A 22980-nucleotide genomic window follows, 5' to 3' on the forward strand; every position below is an offset into this window, starting at 1 on the left:
TATCTTCATGCATGTTTTCCGAACCTAATGATGTCCATAGAGAAGCTCAGTTGTTAGAAACCCATCCTCTGGTTGATGTGGTTAACCCAGGCTATGATACCAAGATTGACTTCATTTTCCCACCAAAAACTTTTCTTCCAATTGTGGGAACATATGATTTTCAGATGTGTCGGATATTAAATTTTGAGACTGAACCTAATTACTTTAGGATATTAGGGTCGACACATTTTCTTAAGAATGCCATTATTATGGTCAACTTTGTGAGTCAAATCTAATTGATTTAGAGGATCCCCAATTATTCAGGTTGTTGTTATGTGCTTCTAAGTTCTTACTTGAGTTTTTCCAGACTCTAATACCTGAACCGGATCTTAGCTTTGAGGAAATCCAACTGATGAAAACCTTTTATTTAGACCCTTTTATAGAGCCTGAACCTGAACCACAACTAGATGTAGTTGTCTTAAGCAAGGTATGTTCCGTATCTTTTTGGTCTGTTGCAGTTTCCTCTTCTTGTGGGTAACACTTTTTGATCCAGATGACCCACAGTTATTCCGGATACTACTATATGATTCTACGTGGTGACTAATCCTTGCTTAGTCTGGCTGAAGACTTTAAACTTAGCACTTCTTGGGTGGTAACCCAATATTCATGCGACACGGTAATATCTTTCCTTATCTCTTTTGCTTCATTGGTAACAGTTTTTCCTTGTTCATTCTTTTAATTTCATCTTTAGAACATTGAGGACAATGTTAGATTTAAGTTTGGGGGTATGGGAGAAAGTTCTTAGTTGCAATAAATAAGCTCCAGAGACTAGAAATTTATGCTTATTAAGGTTGGCACTAACTAATCTAAGTGGATGGAAGCATTTTGGTTGTAGGATTTGAGGAACCAATCTGATTAGATGGAAACATCTAAAGAATCTATTCATAAAAGCACAGAGCTCAGGTGTTGGAAAAAAAATGGTAGTTTCGCCATATCCTCGTGATGGAAACATCGAAAGAATCCTGATCAATTATTTTTATTTTTCTTTTTACCATTGCTAGGGTGAAATAAAGTGACTGAGATAAAAAAAAAAAAAAAATTGAGACCAGACCACCAGCCCAACCGGAATAAATTCAATAAAGTCGACCACTGGTGCCCTTGTATATGCCAGTTGTGTTGACCTAGAGTTAGGTTTATCAACCACTGGTTCCCTTGTATATGCCAGTGTGTTGATACTAGTCCATACTAATATCTCATTCCATTAGGATAGGTTCACCTTAGTCAACATCATCCACATTTTTCTCTACATCCATCTTCTTAATCTATCCATGTGATTGGTTGACTCCGGTTTATGATGTCCAGAAACTATCTGAGTAGAGCTCTGTCACTTTATATGAATTTTAGTATGCTTGAGTACAAACTCGTGTACAACAATTGGAATTTCGCATCAGGGTACTTTCTCCTGTAGTCAATAAGTATGCCAACCAAGGAGATTCTTTAGTGCCTTCCAAGGTTCTGCATAGGGTCTGGAGTAATGGTTTTGTGGGCACACCTCTGGTAAACCCTCCCGAGATTAACTCGGTTTTATTTTTTTTTATTAGTTTTGCTCGAGGACTAGCAAATAATAAGTTTGGGGGTATTTGATAGACGCATTTATGTATCTAATTTGTCCTCAATGTTTCGTATTGTTTGTACTCGTTTTCGTCCTTATTATGGTGTTTTGTGTATTTTTAGGTATTTTTGGAAAATAAATATTGTTGGAAAAATCGGCTCGAAAAATCACTCGGAACACCCCCGGAGGACACTTGCTATACGGAGCCCAGATTTGGCTAAGGGGCACCCCAAAAAGGAAGATGCTATTCGCACCCCACAGATGGTTAAGGGGACACCATCTTCTTCATTTGAAACTTAAAAATTGGCGGGGAAAATGTGGCAGCTCTCTGAGAATGTTTCGATCGAAATTTGAAAATGTTCTAGGTGGACTAAAGGGCTGAAACTTCATGGGTAGTTGTGATATGTCATAAAAGAGCTGGTATGGGTGTTTGTTTCGAGGCTGGAAAATCCGTGACAAGGAATCAGGGCAGCCCGTACATGAGAAGAATAGTTCACGGGTTTTGGAAGATTTATGTGTTTTCTGCTCGTGTATGATGACTCTAGCAACACTCTGGAACGTGAAGAAGATAAATGAGGAGATTTTGCAGCTGTAGAAACACGTGAGAAGCTAAAACATGGAAGAAAATATTCATAGAATATTTTTCTTCACTGCCGAGTTTAATGAAAATTTGTGAGAGTTATGGCGTGATATTTTGCTGCTGTTGATTATATATAGGGTGAGGGGATCATAGAGAAGTGAGGGGGAGAGATTGGGAGAAGTTTAGAGCACCACAGAGTTAAAAAAAAATCGAATTTGCAGAGAGACCACCTGCTGCTGCCATTAAAGAACACTGAAGAACACGAAGAACGGACCTGCACCAGCAGTCGTTTTCCTACATTAATAACGACTCACACATGTGGGTCGTACATCAGGCAGACTTATTTGCTACAGCGTTTGCGACACAGCTGCAGCAGTCTTATTTTGTCACTGAGGGTCGTAGTTCTCTTGTTTGTAACAAATATAATTGTTACAAACCCGTTTTTATTGTATTTCTCATATTCTCATCATTTGTAAACCATTTTTGAGCATCAATGAAATTCTTTGAGAGGTTTTCCAACATGATGAGCGGCTAATATTCTCGTAACCAAGGAAATGGATGAAGCTATTCACACATGAACATGGGGTAACTATTTCATTTTCTCTAATATTTAATTATAATTCACTCAATCACTGCTTTTGCAGAGTTCTTAAAAGTGTACATAATTTTCTTCATTAGTTGTGATTCAATTAGATAGGTTATGCTTTGGTTAGATAATCTATGCTTAAGGGATACAATTAATTTTTGAGAATATGTTTGATTATTTGTGGATTAAGAAATAAAGGATTAAAAGGATAATGAGAGTTATGAAATATTTGACATCATTCATGTGTAATAGTGGATTCTAGTGTCTTGGTTACCTCTCGCCCACTTTGTTAATATTTTTGTATATAAATTTATTAAATCTTTAAATTTAATCTTCACAAGTCCGAGAGTTTGAACCTCATTACTAGAACAACAATCAAAATTAATATCAGGTATCCCGTTCCGTCCGGAAATCATCAACATCAATCCAGAGTGAAGCATTCTCAGAGGATAAAGCTTGGTAAACATTCTCTAACTCTTCCAACCTTTTTACTAAAGATGTATGATACATGGAAGAAGACACGGAGCCAGCCTCGATAAGTTTGTTCTTAATAGAATAAACCTCAGAAGATAGGACATTTCGTTCCACAGTAACCTTAGCTAAGGAAGCACAAGCATCTTCGAAGTCTGTGTGATACTTCTTGCGGATAACTTCCTGGGCTGAGAGGCATCTTTCAACTAAGGTAATATCCTCATTTTGTTTTTTAATAAGACTCTCTTTCCACTTAAGGGTTTCATCACACTCCTTGCGAACCAAAGCCACCTGCTTTACTAGATCTGCATTATGAGCAGACTCTAGGGAAAGTTGGGCCTCGTTGTGAACAGTCACGTTCATCAACCTCTCTGATTTCTTCTGATAATACCAAACATCAGAGGATAACCTGGATACTTGATCCCGAAGCTTCCTAAGTTCGCCATAACCACCAGCTGGCAAGGATAGGTCGTCTTAGGACTATACAACCAAGCAATAATACAGACAAGGTTAAAGAAAGATGAAAACAAACCTATGGCTTTAGAAGACTCGGCAGCTAAGGCAGAATCGACAGCTTTGCGCCCATATTCAGCAACCTTGGCAGCATTATTATCTCTCTCAAGAGCCAGCAGACAAGCCTACATGGATCTCTGAGTCTTCCTCAGATCTTCCTCCAACGAAGATATCTTAGCAACAGAAGCAACATTACTCGACGAAGGTTGTTGCGGGATAGCAAACACATATTCTTGACGAGCACGTTCCAACAGAGCACCCAAGTGAGTACACTTAGCTCTATAGAGCTTGAATAAGGTATAACCAACATCGATATGCTTGCAAAGCTGGCAACAAAGAATTATAAGAGCAGAATGAAGGACCAAAAACAGGAAACAAAACAGTAAGGTAGGAATTACTTACTGAGAATGCTGAGAGACGAGGAAGGAAATCAGCGTAGGTGTCCATAAAAGCCTCCATCTCTTGGATACTACCCCTACGGATCTCACAAAATCTCTGACTAGAACGAAGGCAATCTGGGTCAAAGAACAAGTCCTTAGCCGCACGGTACTGAGCAGATAGCACGTCTAGCTGCAAAGCTACCTCAAAAGAACTTCCCAGATGATGGTGATCAACCCCAGCAGAAAAAGGACCCTTAGAGTCCCGCAGAATGGCTTCGAGGATAACATCATCATAACTACCAAGACTCAAGTTCTCAGGCAGCTTACCCTGACTAGGCTCAACAAAAACTTCCTCAATCGCTTGAGAACGAACGTGGGGTACAACTGTTGAGACCTCACCACGACGAAGAGACGACATGGTGGATGAGCTAGGAACTGAAGGAAAGGCTTGAGCACCACCTAAGTCCATGTCACCAGCGGAAGGAAGATTACCCAGTCTGGTCCAATCTGGTGACGAGGCGGAGGTCCAATAGCTTTGCTAACAGGGGCAGTAGAAACAGACTGAGCGCTCCCTAACAAGGTCGGCGTAGCATTGAAGGAGAAGCTAGAAAGTGAAATCACAACCTTCTTCTTCGACTGAGAGTCTGAACTGCTAACCCTCACCGCTGGGGTAACAACCTTAGCAAACGAACCACTTGATCGAAGCGAGGTAGCAGGAGATGAAGGAATACTCTTGGAAGCCACAACAACAACTTCAGCAGTAGCCGAGACAGCAGGCAATGCTCCGCCAGGAGCATAAAACGAAGGCATCTTCAAAGAAAAAGTAGGAGTTGGAGCTTGAACACTAGCAGGCTTGACCAATTGAGCACCAGTACCAGCAAGGAGATTCTCACCCTCGACTGAGCCAGCTCGAACGGGAATGGGGATATCCTTGGAAAAATCTTCCTCAATATCATCCAAATGATGGCTGAGGCCAGTGTCCTCGATATCCTCCATGTATTCATTATCCGGTACCTCTCCGACAGCCTTGGGATCCTCATCCAAAGCCTCAAGATCAATAACAGTCTTCAGCTTACCTTTTCTCTTGGAAGACTATGAAAGAACACATGCGTCAGCTAAGAATCAGGGGCAAGATACTGAGAAACTTACAAACAAAAAGGTATCGTAATCATCCTTACCTCCGCAGGTGTTGGTGTAGTTGTTTCAACCGAAGCTTTTCTCTTCCTAGTCCTGGTAACCACAGAGTTACCAGTAGAACCCGGACCAGTTCCAGCAGACGAAGCAGGGGCAGACTACAAAAGAAAGCCATCAGAATATCAAACAAAGATACTAAAGCGAAAACATTCAAAGCAAAAAACTTCACGGAAAAATGAAGGTTACCTCATGAGAAGCAGCAGGGTTGAAAACCCAAGGAAGATATCCATCATCCTTCTCAGGCAAAGAAAAGTTGTGCGGGGAACGTGGGGATCAGCGGTAGTAAAACCGTAGGCCCAAGGACCCACCACAGGAAGAGGAGTACGAGCCCAGCAATCATCATGGTCAAGGCGGATGCGATCAGACTTCGGTAAAGGAATCTTAGCAGAATAAGGGATGACAGTCAAACCGGTCTTATCGATCTCTTCCAACAGACGAAGGCTATTACCTTCCCTGATTTGCTTAGCAGTAACATGGATACGACGAGGGCCAACACTCCAAGGAAGAAGATTACTCTTCTGAATAGCATCAGCATACGTAGCATTGAAGTTGGCAGGGGTATAATCCTCTCTCTTAGACCTCCCCTCCGCAAAGGGATCAGAAGACTCCAGAGTTGTTTTACCCTTGCTACGGTACCATCTCTCACGAAGGACACGCCAGAAGTTACCAGTATACTGCATAACTCCTCGGACCCGAGTCTTGTTCACCGGGTCATCCCTGGTAGACAAAACGTCATAGTAGAAGGGATCCTTTCTACTAAACAAAGGGAGGAGCATACCTGCGGCCAACGCTAATCAGGAGGTTATTCTCATCGTAAGGAAAATCCCGGATAAGGGACTCGGTGAGAACATCATGACCATTGAAGAAGGAGATCTCGAAATTATGGAGGCGAAAAGAGTTGGTGATCTCAGCAATGGACAGATGAGAGAAGCTATCCTTGTCACGCAATTGAAGCCTCTGAAGCTCATAGTCAGGAGGAGGAGGTGGAAGGTCCTCAACGACAACTTCTTCAACCTCAGGGTTCCTCAACATCCTCAGGAACCATAGCCATCTCAGTGCCAGTAGGTATCTCAGTGTCCTCAAAGGGGGGGGGGGGGGGGGGGGGATGGTGTAACATCAGTATGATCCATCCGCGGAGGTGGATCAGTTGACGAAGAGGTCCTCTGACCCTTACGCGTAGGCTTCTTCGGGAGTCCCATAATTCCTAGCACCAACAGGGAGAACATCCCATCAACAATGGAGGACGAAAATCACAGTCCACTTCAAAAGCAAATAAAGGGCAAAAACCAGTATACTTTGGGCATGGGTTTTATTAAACCAACGAAAGAGAGGGTTTAAACTCATCATAAGGCAGAATCAAGGATCATTCACCACCAAAATCAAGGTTGCCGACGAAGAACAATCATGGCAGAATCATCATCAAAACGCGTATTGGGATAAAACTCAAGTTCTCATACAACATGAACAAGTGAAAAATAACTAGAACTCTCACATGCAAGTACAACAGCAACATCAAGCAATCAAAGAAGGAAATACAGGATTGAGCATGGAGAAATATGAAAACAACGGCAACGAGTAAGAACCACTTACTTGTACAATCAAGTGTTGAACCAGATCCTTGAAGAATCGAAGGAGAAAGGGAACATTTAGCAGCAGAAGAAAAATCTCTATGAAAGAGATGGAGAGCGACAGTTCGAAGAAGAAAAGGAGTTAATGAAAATTCCTTCTCTTTATTCCCTTCTTATAGGCGGATGGAGAATCCAAAAATTTGGATGTCCCTAAATTCAAGGGAAAGTTATTGCATGAAAGGACATGTAGGGACCACCCAATCGGTACGTGCAAAAATGGTTGCGTAACGGAAGTTTTCTTCCAATCCTACCAAACGGTAGAATCCGAAAAGAAAAGGGGCAAATTGTGAATACCAATATTCTGCGGAGCACGTGTCACGATCTTAGTGGATACATACAAGATAACTGTGTAGCCCTCGCTATGCAGAGAAACCTGAGTAACAGAGGATACCTTCGCAGATCTACTTTATCTCATCCCAAGAAGGGATACTTTGACGGCCATGATGGAAAAAGTAAAGCCTAGTCTAGGAAGGGGCAGCTGGCGAGGGGACAGAGTTAGATGACGCATCTAATCAACATTAAATGCACAAATCTCTTATCTACACGCATAATCAAAGCACGTGAAGAGAGATGATGTGGCGGTACCTGATTGGCGGAGGCTGGAGGTGAACGAAGGTACAACCTGTACTAAGGTTGGGAAGTTCCCGAAGGAACGTGGGTCAGCTGAGATGACAGAATACGACTGGAGAAAGCACGCGGTGAACGAAGGTACCATTGGTACGAAAGGTGTATCAGCAAACGATGAACCCAGAGGCAGCAAAGATATGCCTGGAGCAGAAGGGGCTATAAATACCAAGCCTCACCAACAAACTAAGGGCATTCAATATCTAGTAGAGAAGATCTAGTCTTAAGCTTATACCTTTTTAATGTTTAGAACTTAAGTATTTACTTCAACTTGAATTCTCTCTATTACTTTGGGAAGCATTTAAGATCTTTGTAACCACCATACTTAATACAAAGCAATCACTCATTACCCCGTGGACGTAGAAAAAAGTCGAACCACGTAATCTCTTGTGTTTCATGATAACTTAGAAGCTTTTACATTATATTGTGTTCTTAGTTATTGTTGTGATCTTTGATATCTTTTATTACTTAGCATCATCAGTTCAACATAGGTATCGATACTACTTAGCATCTAATTCTCTGAGCTGTATGCATTACGTAGACTACGGGAAAACGAGTAGTCACACCCATAGGACGTTGTGTAGTTGTTCGCACCATCTTTTCTTGTATGCTCCTAGCTTTTTCTTCAAGTTCATTGCTATTGTTTTGTTGTTCGCCTCCGCTTGCCCGTTGCTCTTAGGGTATATATGAGTGGACTTGTTTTTCTGGATGTTGAAAGTATTGAACAACATGTCGATGTTCTTTCCTTGCAGCTGTTTTCCATTGTCAGAGACTATGGTAGCTGGTATTCCGAACCTGCATATGATTCTCTCAAACAAGAACTTAAAGACATCCCTGTTCTTGCCAAAGCCTTTGCTTCTACCCATTTGGTGAAATAATCTGTAGCCACAATAAGATATCTTCTTTTCGAGGTTCCCTCTATCAAGGGTCCGACAATATCCACCCCCCATTTGACAAATGGCCAAGGGCTGATGACCGAGTTTAGCTCCGTTGCTGGTGTTTTGATTTTCCTGGCAAACCGTTGGCATCTTTCACACCGCTTAGCCACGTTCTTTGAGTCTTCGTCCATGCTTAGCCAGTAGTATCCTTGCATTTTTTCTTTGACCGCGAAGGACCTTCTTCCGCTATGGTTGTCGGCATCTCCGTTGTGTATGTCGTGGAGTATTTTCCTTCCTTCGGTTCGTGAGAGGCACCGCATCAGAGGTCCAAGAAATGACCTCCTATACAGTATCACATCGCGAAGGCTGTACATTGTTGCTTTTGATTCAAGTTTCCGAGCCTCTTTGACGTCTGCTGGTAACGTACCTTTGTCGAGGTATTGGTGAATTGAAATCCTCCAATCATCCTCCGTTTCATCTTCGTTGTCTTCGTCTGACATGGATCGATCTTTGTCAGACTCTTCGGCTTCGTTATCTGGTTCTCTTCCTCCTTCGTCTTTTTTTTTTCTCAGCTTCTCTCATGGATTGAGTTTGAACGGCCAAAGCCTCCTCAGTGCCTGAGATGAGTCCTTCTATTGAAGGTTCATATATTCTTCCAATTTGTACGGCGGTGGTGTTTCTGTCCCTTAGCATTGATGATATGACTTCCAATTTATTAATCACACAAGTTTCACTTTCAATAAATTTCGATTGTTAACAACTTTAAGACAAGTTATAAGTTCAACTAATCTTTAGACTCCAAACATCACCGCATAGAATAAGTTCTCTAACGGTTTTTAACTAAGTGAACCACCCAAAATAAGCTCTCTAGGTGTAATTCAAACAATTGAATTAAGATTTATGAATCAAGTTGTTCCTAGTCACATGTACGTAAGCTCGACACGTTAACCTAGGGTTATCTTTTACACACTATTGCATGCAAAATCCCTTTGCAACAAATAGTGCACCGCTACTTATGTAAATATTACTCCAACAATTACGGATCAAAGTTCTCAATACTAGCATTAGAGTTGCAAACGAGTTACCTAATTGCGCACTTAGATATCTAGCAAACACCTCATGGTCATATAAACGGTAAAAGATAATCAACAAAAGAATTTTTATGAAAGAATAACTTGCTTAAGATTTGATTAATAAAACATGTTTGGAGTTCTGAAATCCTCCACAATCAATGATGGAATTAGCTACTCATATTCTTAGTTTAATCACAAAAATATATTGAAAATAAATAAGGTTCCAAGGCTTAAAAAATTGCGAAAACAAACCACTGTGAGATACTAAGCAGCTTCAGAAAACAGGTTCAGGGACTGGTTCTATGGAGCTTTTTCTCTCGGGAATTTCTGCCAGCAGCTGCAAGCACAAAACTGGTGATAAAAGAGGTATCTTTCTCTGTTTCTGCGCCTCTCTTATATATCTTCTCTGCCCTGTAGAATCGTGACTTGATCAACACCCACTTTCCTTGTTTAATATAAACTTCAGAACAATCAACAATCACATCCATCCATTAAATAATCCACGACAAAGACAACATCTTCTTGGCTGTTTTCACTGCAAGAAACTCCTTCCAAAATAGAGATAAATTGATACCCAAGTTAGGTTACCTTGTTGGCTTCTGAGTCAGGTTCAAGCCAATGCCAGACACGCCACTGTACTTAGCCATCGAGCCACTGACTTGCACCAATTTCCACCAGGACCCATGGAGAATTAGTCTACACAAGCACCTTCATTCACTGACCTTCATAGCCTATGCCAAGTGACCCTCATACACAGCCCATAATACCCACGACAGACCTGCTACAGATTGACCTTCTATCTCAGCTTCTCAAAACATTGCTCGTGTACATCGCAGTAAGCAACCACATTACCCGCAGCAGCAACACTTCAACTCGACCGCGGTTCAGCTCAGAGTACCACCAGTTCCATGCTTGTCTTGAGCTCAAATCACCATCAGCCCCTAGCTTTTTATCTTCTCAAACTCCAACTCTGAGATTGCAGCGTTACCCCCATCTGTTCTGGACAACTGCACTACTGCCTGCAGAGCCATGGCTCAAATCTGTACATAACTAGCACAGAGCTGGTACTTTCTTGCTCGCTGCCAAGACTGCACATAACGCCCACCTGATTCACGGCATCTGCAGCTTTAGTCTATGACAGGCATCACAGCACCATTGAGTAATATGTATCAACAGCAACACCATTATTGTCTCTTGTTATCCCTTCCTTGTCTCAGCACCTACACATACTCCAACTCTGTCGAGAACTATGGCCAATTCCATTTCTTACTCAAGCACCAGCATCAATTCTCAGCTTCAGAGAACTCTCTTGAACCCTTGTAGTCTCGAAGTTCAGTTCGCTTCATCATGAATTCCAACACCACCTGCAGCTTCATGCCAACATCTCCTTCACAGAATTGCACTTCTTTACAAGACTTGAGCTTCAGTTCAAAGCACCACCAAAATCAGTTCCCAAACTTGTTGATCCATTGATAATTAACATCACATTTTCTTCCTCTTTCTCCAACTCATTTCCAGACCAGTCTTCATATCTTAGCAGCAGTAACACTTCAGCTCGAGAACTTGATGGCTCAAGCATTTTCATGACACATGATGAGCAGAAATTGATAGTGTCTCTGTGCATCAACAAATCCCCTTCTCTAGTTCTCCAATTCTTGTAAATTCAAGTTCAATCAAACCCATAACTCCATTTCTTTCAGGAACTTCACTGCTTTTCCAGCATCAATACAGCCTCAAAACTCAACCGAATCGCCACAGAATTGAGCCAATCCTCATCCCTGTAAGCAATTCAACACCCATTTCAGAAGTTCAGCCTGCAAACTCGTACCATCTATTACTCCTCCTGATTGCCATACCCCACAGCAACAGATCCCATTTAAACCCCAATTTCTGTCCATAACCACCACTGGAGCCCTTGTCTCTGTATCTCTTCCATTCGTTACTCGAATAACAGCCACAGCAATCCAATTTCAGTTGAAATTTCAAGTTGAAATGCAACTCAAATCCACCCCAAAACACCAGCAGATCCGACTACTTTTCGTTTCCAAGTATAACTTTTGATTCCTGGCAAATACCCATCTCGATCCCTCGCAAGCAGCAAGGATTAGTGTAGACTCTCATGGCTTGAAATGATGAAGAACTAGATCCCCTTTCTGTGTAGCAAATAGATCTACTTCTTGAATTGTTTCCTCCACCAGCACACATGTGCCTCTCATAATGTGAAATTCACTCACAGTTTTGAGTTATTATTTTTTTTTTCTTTTTTTTTTTCTTTTTTTTTTCCTTTTTTTTTATGAATAAAATGCACTTCATGAAATGGCCACATGACCGCCACATAAAGTTCCAAATTGAAACTATGATGGAGCATATGTCGTGGGAATTTTCCTGCTCTAAAACATTTAAGAAAATAAAATTAGTGGCGCTTTTCCTTCCTTTTCACAACTTCAAGCCTTTGTACCTAAAAACATAGAAAAGATGCGTAATATACAAAATTTCAAGAGAACTAAGAAGAAAAGTGTAAGAAATCGTTATCAAAATTGGGTAACACCCCTATCAAATTCCCCCACACTTCATCTTTGCTAGTCCTCGAGCAAATTAAACTAATTTAATATACAACAACTCCGTGTCGTCGAGGCTACGGTTACTTTTAGCGGAATGTAACAAGCCTTTGAACCACTAAGTATCCCTAGTGGACGAGTTATAGTCTCGTGAAGGTTTACAAGAGGTCTACCTACAAAACCTATACTCCAAATCATATTTACTTTGTAAAATAGAGCATGAACACTAAACTAGCTATTTAGTTGGCATCTAATCCCAACTCAGTTAATATAGACCTCACCGTCAAGAAAAAATTCCATCTACTTAGAAAGGCTAGTGTTCATTCTAAATTTTTCAAAAATCTCTGAAAGTCGGAGTTTTGCCTACATCAAAAAAAAAAATTATGGAACCCTTCCCCCACACTTAAACTTGACATTGTCCTCAATGAAAAATGGACTCTAATGTATGATTCAAGACAGAGAATTCTTAATATGATGCAAGCATAATAAAACACAACAAAAACTAAAAAAAAAATGAAAGGTAAGAAATATGATACAAGCGGGTTGCCTCCCTCTAAGCGCTTGGTTTAAAGTCGTCAGCCCGACTTTCAGCTCCAATTACTTTTCTAGAGGGAGTGGATCACTCAATTCTATGAATTCTTCATTCTCCGTCACAAATTGTTCATAGTATGGTTTCACTCGATGGCCGTTCACCTTGAAAATCTTATCTATTTTGGGACTAGAAAGCTCAACTGCACCATGAGAAAACACATTAGTAACAATAAATGGTCCAACCCATCGGGACCTAAGTTTACCGGGAAACAACTTTAAACGAGAATGAAATAAGAGAACTTTCTTCCCTATAAAAAAACTTTTCCGAGAAATCATCTTGTCATGAAAAGCCTTAGTTTTCTCCTTGTAAATGCGCGAACTTTCATATGCATCATTACGGATTTCTTCTAATTCATTGAGTTGAAGTTTTCTTTGTTTTCCAGCGGCATCTAACTCCATATTGCACATCTTGATGGCCCAAAAAGGTTTGTGTTCAAGTTCTACGGGAAGATGGCATGGTTTACCATAAATCATCCTAAACGGCGACATTCCAATGGGAATTTTGTACGCTGTCCGGTACGCCCATAATGCATCATTGAGTCTAAAGCTCCAATCTTTCCTTGTAGTATTCACCGCCTTCTCTAGAATTGACTTAATCTCCCGGTTGGAAATTTCAGCTTGTCCACTTGTTTGCGGATGATACGGAGTGCCAACTTTGTGAGTAACATTGTACTTCTTGAGAAGAGCGTGGAAGTATCTCTAAAAATGGGAACCTCCATCGCTAATCACCACTCGAGGTGTGCCAAACCTAGAAAATATTTTTTCCTTCACAAACTCACAAACAACTTGAGAATCATTAGTCTTGGTGGCTCTAGCCTCCACCCATTTAGAAACATAATCAACAACAAGAACTATATAAAGATTCCCATTTGAATTCACAAAAGGTCTCATAAAATCTATACTCCATACATCAATTATCTCTACGGGAAGAATTGGTGTTAGTGGCATTTGATTTCTAGCACCTAAATTGCCGGTTCGTTGGCACCTATCACAAGCTTTACAAAACAAGTATGAATCTTTGAATAAAGTGGGCCAATAGAAACCACTCTCAAGAACCTTGAGTGCCGTTCTTTTGGACCCAAAATGGCCTCCACAAGCATATGAATGACAAAAATTTAGAATAGACTAAAATTAAGAGTCTAGGACGCACCTTCGCATAATTTGGTCAGCAAAATGCTTCCATAAATATGGTTCATCCCATGTATATTGTTTGGAGACTTTCTTGAGTTTCAATTTCTGAAAAGTTGACATGGTACTGGGTACTTGTCCTGTCACCAAGTAGTTCACAATATCAGCGTACCATGGAGCTGTGTTATCCAGTAAAGGTTGCTCATCCGGAAAACTATCATGCAAAGGAATTGCTTCTTCGGAGGCAATCAATAGACTCAAATGATCCGCTACGGTATTCGCACTTCCCTTCTTGTCCTTAATTGGAGATGGAACTCTTGAAGAAGTAGTATCCACCTAATGAGCCTTGGCTTAGCATCTTTCTTTGTTAGCAAGTACCGGAGTGCAGCATGGTCGGAGAAGACAATCACTTGCGTACCCACCAAGTAAGATCTGAATTTTTCAAGTGCAAATACTATGGCCAATGTCTCCTTTTCAGTGGTTGAGTAGTTGATTTGTGCGCAATTAAGAGTTCTAGAAGCGTAATAAATGGCATATGGAACTTTACCATCTCGCTGTCCCAACATGGCTCCCACGCATAGTCACTAGCATCACACATCAACTCAAAGGGCTTGCTCCAATCCGGTGGTTTGATGATGGGTGCAGTAGTCAACAACTCCTTTAAGGTGTCAAAAGCCTTTTTGCACTCCATATCACAATCAAAGGTCACATCTTTTTGCAGCAGTCGGTACAAGGTCATTGCAATCTTGGAGAAATCCTTGATGAACCTCCTATAAAAACCTGCATGGCCAAGAAAAGAACGAACCTCCCTCACAGTTGTGGGGTATTGTAAGTTTTTAATCACATCAATCTTAGCTTTGTCCACTTCTAATCCCCTAGAAGATACAATATGACCTAGCACAATACCGTGATTCACCATGAAATGACATTTTTCCCAATTAAGCACAAGATTAGTTTCTACGCATCTTTTAAGTATAAGTGTAAGGTTATCTAAGCACTTGTCAAAAGAATCGTCATACACACTAAAGTCGTCCATAAACACTTCTATGATGCTAGCAACATAATCTGAAAATATACTTACCATACAACGTTGGAAAGTGCCAGGAGCATTACACAAACCGAATGGCATACGTCTATATGCAAATGTGCCAAATAGACAAGTAAATGTCGTCTTTTCATGATCTTCTGAAGCTATTACAATTTGATTATACCCTGAAAAACCATCAATAAAACAATAGTGAGAGTGTCCAGCCAATCTCTCAAGCATTTGATCAATAAATGGTAAAGGGAAATGGTCTTTTCGGGTGGTAGAATTGAGCTTCCGGTAGTCAATACACACTCTCCAACCGGTCTGAATTCTAGTTGGAACCAAGTCACTATCTTCGTTTTTCACCACTGTAACACCAGATTTCTTTGGAACGACTTGGACAGGGCTTATCCATTTGCTATCGGATATGGGATAGATAACCCCTACATCCAACAACTTCAGGATTTCTTTCTTGACCACTTCCATCATCGGAGGGTTCAAACGACGTTGAGCCTCTCTAGTTGGTTTGGCTCCCTTCTCAAGGAGTATTCGATGCATACACATGGAAGGGCTGATTCCCTTAATATCTGCAATGGTCCATCCTATAGCAGACTTGTATTCTCTTAGCACACGAATAAGATTCTCTTCTTGCACCTTGGTGAGGTTTCTAGCAATAATCACCGATAACTCTTCCTTATCACCTAAATAAACATACTTGAGGTGATCCAGAAGAGGTTTCAATTCAAGGACAGGTGCCTGCAAAATAGATGGCAAGAGTTTCTCATTAGTACAAGGTAAGGAAATGTAAAAAACATCATTTCTAGGTGAGAGTTCTTGTAATTCGGCATGAGAGAAAATGACTTCTTTAAGCTCATCACACATTTCTATGTCAATTTTCATGTCATTATGCTTTCCACAATCTAAACTTTTCATTATGGCTTTCTCTAATGCCTCATCACCATCTAACTCAAACGTTTGTTGAGCTAAATAATCAATCACATCCACTGAAAAACAGGAATGTACGTCACTCGGGTATCTCATAGCTTCAAAGATGTTGAAACTTATGGGTTCACCGTCAAATTCCATAGTTATGGTGCCTTTATAATAACATAAATTTTAGTTCTAGCAGTCCTCATGAAAGGTCTACCCAACAACAATGGTGTAGACGAGGGTGAATCTTCGTCCCTCATATCTAGAACATAAAAGTCTGCAGGAAAAATCAGCTCGTTAACCTGCACCAAAACATCTTCCACAACCCCTTTCGGGTAAGTTGTGGATCTATCAGCAAGTTGAGTAATAATACCGGTGTCTTTAAGAGGACCTATGTCTAACGATTCATATATTGAGGCAGGCATAACATTAATAGTTGCACCTAAGTCTAGTAAAGCACGATCAAACCTGGTTTTACCAAATGTACATGGTATAGTGAAACTACCGGGATCCTTTAACTTTGGTGGAAGTTTCTTTTGAAGATACGCGGAAGCATTCTCACCCACATACACAACTTCATTACCAACCAATTTGTGCTTGTGAGTGCACAATTCCTTCAAAAACTTTGGGTAACGAGGAACTTGCCTTATCGCCTCAAGGAGTGGTATGTTCACTTGAATGTTCTTGAAGATCTCATAAATCTCCTTGTATAGTGTCTCCTTCTTGGACTTTGCAAACATACTAGGAAAAGGTGGAGAAGTGACATTAGTAGAAACAAGAGGTTTAGAGTTAGAATTTTGTACCAAATCAGCCTTGTTAGGGGTTGTTTCATCCTCTTGTTGCTCTAAAATAGGTCCATTAGCATCTGATGATGTTACCGGTTGCTTAACTTGCTTCCCACTTCTTAGCTCAATAGCATTGACATTCTCCTTATGGTTCAACGGTTGCGAAGGAAGCTTTCCAGACCCTTGTGCTTTGAGTTGATTCATATCACTAGCCAATTGACTAATTTGGTTTTGCACATCTCTCATAGCCATCTCGGATTTCTGCTGGAATTGGTTGAAGCCTTGCACTGACTTCGAAATCTCTTGGATACCTTTCATCATAAGAGTAAACTTGTCATCTACACTTGTGCCTTGAGTTTCTTGTTGTGGTCTTTGCATGAATTGGTACCCTCCTTGTTGATTAAAAGTAGGATTTGCTGCAGCTTGCTTGTTGGCGTAGCTGAAATTTAGATGATCTCGCCAACCCGGATTGTATGTGTTGGAGTATGAATCATACCTCGGCCTTTGCTGATTTTGGTACATCGCAGTTGCGTGCTCCATATTGCCTTCATGTGATGGAACAATCACTGCAGAAATTTGTTGCATCATCCTCTCCATATTACACATCCTTTGTTCCATATGAGAAGATTCACCAACTTCATTAACCTTCTTGACAAGTGTTTCTGCTCGGGTGGAGAATTGCTGCGAATTTGATGCCATATTCTCAATCAAAGCTCTTGCTTGTGCGGGTGTCTTGTCAACTAAAGCTCCACCACTTGCGGCATCAATCATTGTCATATAATTTAATAAGTGTCCTTAATAGAAATATTGGATGATAAGTTGCTCCGTGATTTGGTGATGCGGACAACTTTGACATAATCTCTTGTAACGTTCCCAATACTCATACAAAGTTTCACCTGCCCTTTGAACAATGCCACATATCTCTTTTCTGATTTGTGCTACCTTGGATGCGGGAAAGTACTTCTCAAGAAAGAGTTTCTTCATACCGGCCCATGTAGTAATACTACCTGCTGGGAGACTATAAAACCACTCCTTGGCCATATCCACAAGAGAAAATGGGAATGCTCTAAGCATAGCGTTATCGGTTGCAACTTCCTTTGGTTTCACCCTTACAAGCACCATGTGAAATTCTTGGAGATGACGGTTTGGATCTTCCCCCGCTAAGCCATGGAACTTGGGCAATGAGTTGAGCAAAGTTGGTTTCAACTCAATTTCTTCGTCCAACTGAATACACAAGGGTTGAGTGTTCAACTGTGGTGGCGTAAGATCCTTGAGTGTTTCCATAACTACTTGTTCTTCCTCTACGTCCGAATCTGTGAACTCTCTTGATGATGATGAACAAGGAGGAAGCGGAGTGTTAACGGCTCGAATGAAATCCTTGAATTGAGTGTCGGATCGAAGACGTATACCAATTGGACTTGGTATGCCCTCTTTAAGCATTCACCAAAGAAATAGCACCTGCAAATAAGATTCTCAAAAATTGTATTAGTAATCTAAAAAGTGAAACTAAAAGCAAAAACAATAGCTAACCACTTAATACTACCGCTGCCTCCCCGGCAGCGGCGCCAATTTTGATGAGGTTGTCAACCTATCAATAATAATTCTCTATTGCTACACAAATCTATAAAGGATTAGTTAGGCAAGTCGAGTTCGTATCCACATGGAGGTGTGAGTTTTAAGTTATTATATGAAACAAGTTGATGTTGTTGAAAGACACAAATTCTGAAAATTGCAAAGATTGTACTTCAAATTATGAGTTGAGATTGACTAGAGATTCATTCGCCACTACCAAACAAGATATTATTAATCACACAAGTTTCACTTTCAATAAATTTCGATTGTTAACAACTTTAAGACAAGTTATAAGTTCAACTAATCTTTAGACTCCAAACATCACCGCATAGAATAAGTTCTCTAACGGTTTTTAACTAAGTGAACCACCCAAAATAAGCTCTCTAGGTGTAATTCAAACAATTGCATTAAGATTTATGAATCAAGTTGTTCCTAGTCACATGTACGTAAGCTCGACACATTAACCTAGGGTTATCTTTTACACACTATTGCATACAAAATCCCTTTGCAACAAATAGTGCACCACTACTTATGTAAAGATTACTCCAACAATTACGGATCAAAGTTCTCAATAATAGCATTAGAGTTGCAAACGAGTTCCCTAATTGTGCACTTAGATATCTATCAAACACCTCGTGGTCATATAAACGGTAAAAGATAATCAACAAAATAGTTTTTATGAAAGAATAACTTGCTTAAGATTTGATTAATAAAACATGTTTGGAGTTTTGAAATCCTCCCCAATCAATGATGGAATTAACTACTCATATTCATATTCTTAGTTTAAGCATAAAAATATATTGAAAATAAATAAGGTTTCAAGGCTTAAAAAATTACGAAAACAAACCACTGTGAGATACTAAGCAGCTTCAGAAAACAGGTTCAGGGACTGGTTCTATGGAGCTTTTTCTCTCGGGAATTTCTGCGAGCAGCTGCAAGCACAAAATTGGTGATAAAAGAGGTATCTTTCTCTGTTTCTGCACCTCTCTTATATATCTTCTCTACCCTGTAGAATCATGACTTGATCAACACCCACTTTCCTTGTTTAATATAAACTTCAGAACAATCAACAATCACATCCATCCATTAAATAATCCACTACAAAGACAACATCTTCTTGGTTGTTTTCACTACAAAAAACTCCTTCCAAAATAGAGTAAATTAGTATCCAAGTTAGGTTATCTTGTTGGCTTATGACTCAGGTTCAACCCAATGCCAGACACGCCACTGTACTTAGCCATCGAGCCACTGACTTGCACCAATTTCCACCAGGACCCATGGAGAATTAGTCCACACAAGAACCTTCATTCACTGAACTTCATAGCCTATGCCAAGTGACCCTCATACACAGCCCATAATACCCACGACAGACCTTCTACAGATTGACCTTCTATCTCAGCTTCTCAAAACATTGCTCGTGTACATCGCAGTAAGCAACCACATTACCCGCAGTAGCAACACTTCAACTCGACTGCGGTTCATCTCAGAGTACCACCATTTACATGCTTGTCTTGAGCTCATTTCACCATCAGCGCCTAGCTTTTATCTTCTCAAACTCCAATTCTGAGATTGCAGCGTTACCCCCATCTGTTTTGGACAACTGCACTACTGCCTGCAGAGCCATGGCTCAAATATGTACATAACTAGCACAGAGCTGGTACTTTCTTGCTCGCTGCCAAGACTGCACATAACGCCCACCTGATTCACGACATCTTCCGCTTTAGTCTATGACAGGCATCACAACACCATTGAATAATATGTATCAACATCAACACCATTATTGTCTCTTGTTATCCCTTCCTTGTCTCAGCACCTACACATACTCCAACTCTGTCGAGAACTATGGCCAATTCCATTTCTTACTCAAGCACCAGCATCAATTCTCAGCTTCAGAGAACTCTCTTGAACCCTTGTAGTCTCGAAGTTCAGTTCGCTTCATCATGAATTCCGACACCACCTGCGCTTCATGCCAACATCTCCTTCACATAATTGCACTTCTTTACAAGACTTGAGCTTCAGTTCAAAGCACCACCAAAATCAGTTCCCAAACTTGTTGATCCATTGATAATTAACATCACATTTTCTTCCTCTTTATCCAGCTCATTTCCAGACCAGTCTTCATATCTTAGCAGCAGTAACACTTCAGCTCGAGAACTTGATGCCTCAAGCATTTTCATGAACACCTGATGAGCAGAAATTGATAGTGTCTCTGTGCATCAACAAATCCCCTTCTCTAGTCTCCAATTCCTGTAAATTCAAGTTGGGAAAATTAAGAAAATGACCAGCTTCCGGACCACTAATTTATAAACCGGCCAGTTTTTTTAAAATCTTATATAAAGTGGCCTTTCCGTTACTTTTCACATCTGGACCCACCAGACAAGTCAATCACGTTGATTAAGTCAATTTCTCATGGAGAAATGACTATCATATCCTAACAAAATAGTAACAATACAACACCTTTTCCTCCTTCTTCATTCGGGTGTTCTGTTCTTGTAATTACATGAAAAACCAGTGGAGAGAAATTTTGAGGATAAAAGTGCAAGTAATTAAAGAATAATTAATTCTGTAATATACTTTAGAAGATTTTATGGCATGGCAAGAGTATTACCACAGTTTGTTGGTCGATTACAATGCACAAGAGTTGAGGTTAATGGAAGAATAAGAAGGAAAAAGTTAAATTGAAGTAATATGGGTTTTCAAAAAGGGTAAGTACATCAAACCCAATGTTTATTTATCTTCGTTTTGCATATATTTGATGGTAAATTGTATTAATTTTTTACATGTAGTAGAAATTGGGTTTAGGGTTATTCGAATTGGGGGTTTTACCGATTTATGTTTTTTTGATGTTTTTGGTTCCGATCTTGGTTTGATAGTGATGATTTGGTGGTATCTTGATGGTTAGTCTTCGAATTGTTCATCTGACCATCATATATGCATTGAGCATTGAATGACGATGGGAAAGTACTGGTTTCCATTAATTATTTTTTGAGTAATGGGGTTGGGAGATGATGAAACCTTAAAAAGGTGAAGTAGTACTGATGGATTCAAGTAAGAGTGTAACGGTGGTTCTAATGGGAAAGAGTTGCGGAAAATGTATGGATTAATGTTTGATTCTCCTTCTTTATTGATTAAATTTTGTTGAATTAGCAGAAAACGGAAATGGTAAAATGAACCAGGGGATTGGAGGGTTTATTTTGCAGGATTTGATTTGGTTCCTATCAATTATTGGCCGGTTTGTTGTTTAAAGTTTGATTCTTCTCAAGTTTGAGCACTCCTTGGATCTGATGGGTAGGTTTAATTAGCTTTAGATGGGTTTTAGTCACTTAATTTGGTTGATCAGTAGCAAACAAAGACAATAATGATATTTCTAACTTAGGGTTCTTCATTTTGTGGAAGAACAGGAGTTGGGGAAAAACATGTAATTGGGTGCAACTCGGTATGATTCTGTAAAACTCAGTATCTTAGAATTGTTTAGATAGACCTAGTCACTCAATAAGGGACTTTAATGTCTTTTAGTAACCTGGTTAACTGACACGTGTATACTTAACTGCTGTTACTCTTTTTTGAAAAAAACGGGATGGAAAATGTCAATGTCGGACACTTTATATAAACATTCAAAATAACAACCATTTTCTGAAATATATTACAAAAACATGCCCACTTTATTAAAAAGCCCATTCAAGTTCAATCAAACCCATAACTCCATTTCTTCCAGGAACTTCACTGCTTTTCCAGCATCAATACAACCTCAAAACTCAACCGAGTCGCTACAGAATTGAGCCAATCCTCATCCCTGTAAGCAATTCAATACCATTTCAGAAATTCATCCTGCAAACTCGTACCATCTATTACTCCTCATGATTTCCAAACCCCACAACAACAAATCCCATTTAAAATCCAATTTCTGTCCATAACCACCACTGAAGCCCTTGTCTCTGTATCTCTTCCATTCGTTACTCGAATAACAGCCACAGCAATCCAATTTCAGTTGAAATTTCAAGTTAAAATGCAACTCAAATCCACCCCGAAACACCAGCAGATCCGACCACTATTCGTTTCCAAGTATAGCTCTTGATTCCTGGCAAATACCCATCTCGATCCCTCGCAAGCAGTAAGGATTAGTGTAGACTCTCATGGCTTGAAATGATGAAGAACTATATCCCCTTTTTGTGTAGCAAATAGACCTACTTCTTGAATTGTTTCCTCCACCAGCACACATGTGCCTCTCATAATGTGAAATTCACTCACAGTTTTGAGTTATTATTATTTATTTTTTATTTATTTTTATTTTTTATGAATAAAATGCACTCCATGAAATGGCCACATGACCGCCACACAAAGTTCCAAATTGAAACTATGATGGAGCATATGTCTTGGGAATTTTCCTACTGTAAAACATTTAAGAAAATAAAATTAGTGGCGCTTTTCCTTCCTTTTCGCAACTTCAAGCCTTTGTACCTAAAAACATAGAAAAGATGCGTAATATACAAAATTTCAAGAGAACTAAGAAGAAAAGTGTAAGAAATCGTTATCAAAATTGGGTGTTTTAGACCCCTATCACGTGTTCGTGAGATAGATTTAGATACAAAGATAGCACTGGATCCAAAGTTTGGTATTTGAGTTCGATTTGTCTAATGACCAACTGCGAGTCACTAGTCAAACGAACATCTGATAGGCCCAGGTCTCGTGCCAAGCGTAGACCATGTATGACCGCCTCGTATTCTGTGATGTTATTGGTGTATTGTTCTAATTCTAACCTGAATGTGTAGATGAGTCGGTCTCCGGTAGGGGTTGTTATTACAATCCCAATGCCCGCGCCTTCTCCATTGGAGGAGCCATCTACGAATATTTCCCATCTTCGTGAGTTCTGA

General features: G+C 40.1%; 1 protein-coding gene across 1 annotated transcript; it reads right to left on the reverse strand.

The window, feature by feature from the left end:
- Positions 1-15910: 15910 nt before the first annotated feature.
- Positions 15911-17308, reverse strand: LOC113359232. Its single transcript, XM_026602903.1, has one exon. The coding sequence runs from the start codon at positions 17306-17308 to the stop codon at positions 15911-15913; it is 1398 nt and encodes a 465-aa protein (XP_026458688.1).
- Between the last annotated feature and the right edge of the window lie 5672 nt (positions 17309-22980).

The sequence above is a fragment of the Papaver somniferum genome, chromosome 1 (genome assembly GCF_003573695.1).
Source record: "Papaver somniferum cultivar HN1 chromosome 1, ASM357369v1, whole genome shotgun sequence".
NCBI classification, from domain to species: domain Eukaryota; kingdom Viridiplantae; phylum Streptophyta; class Magnoliopsida; order Ranunculales; family Papaveraceae; genus Papaver; species Papaver somniferum.

Excerpts from the sequence above, each read along its gene's own strand:
- LOC113359232 (XM_026602903.1), bottom strand. The coding sequence starts at position 17,308 with ATGATTGATGCCGCAAGTGGTGGAGCTTTAGTTGACAAGACACCCGCA.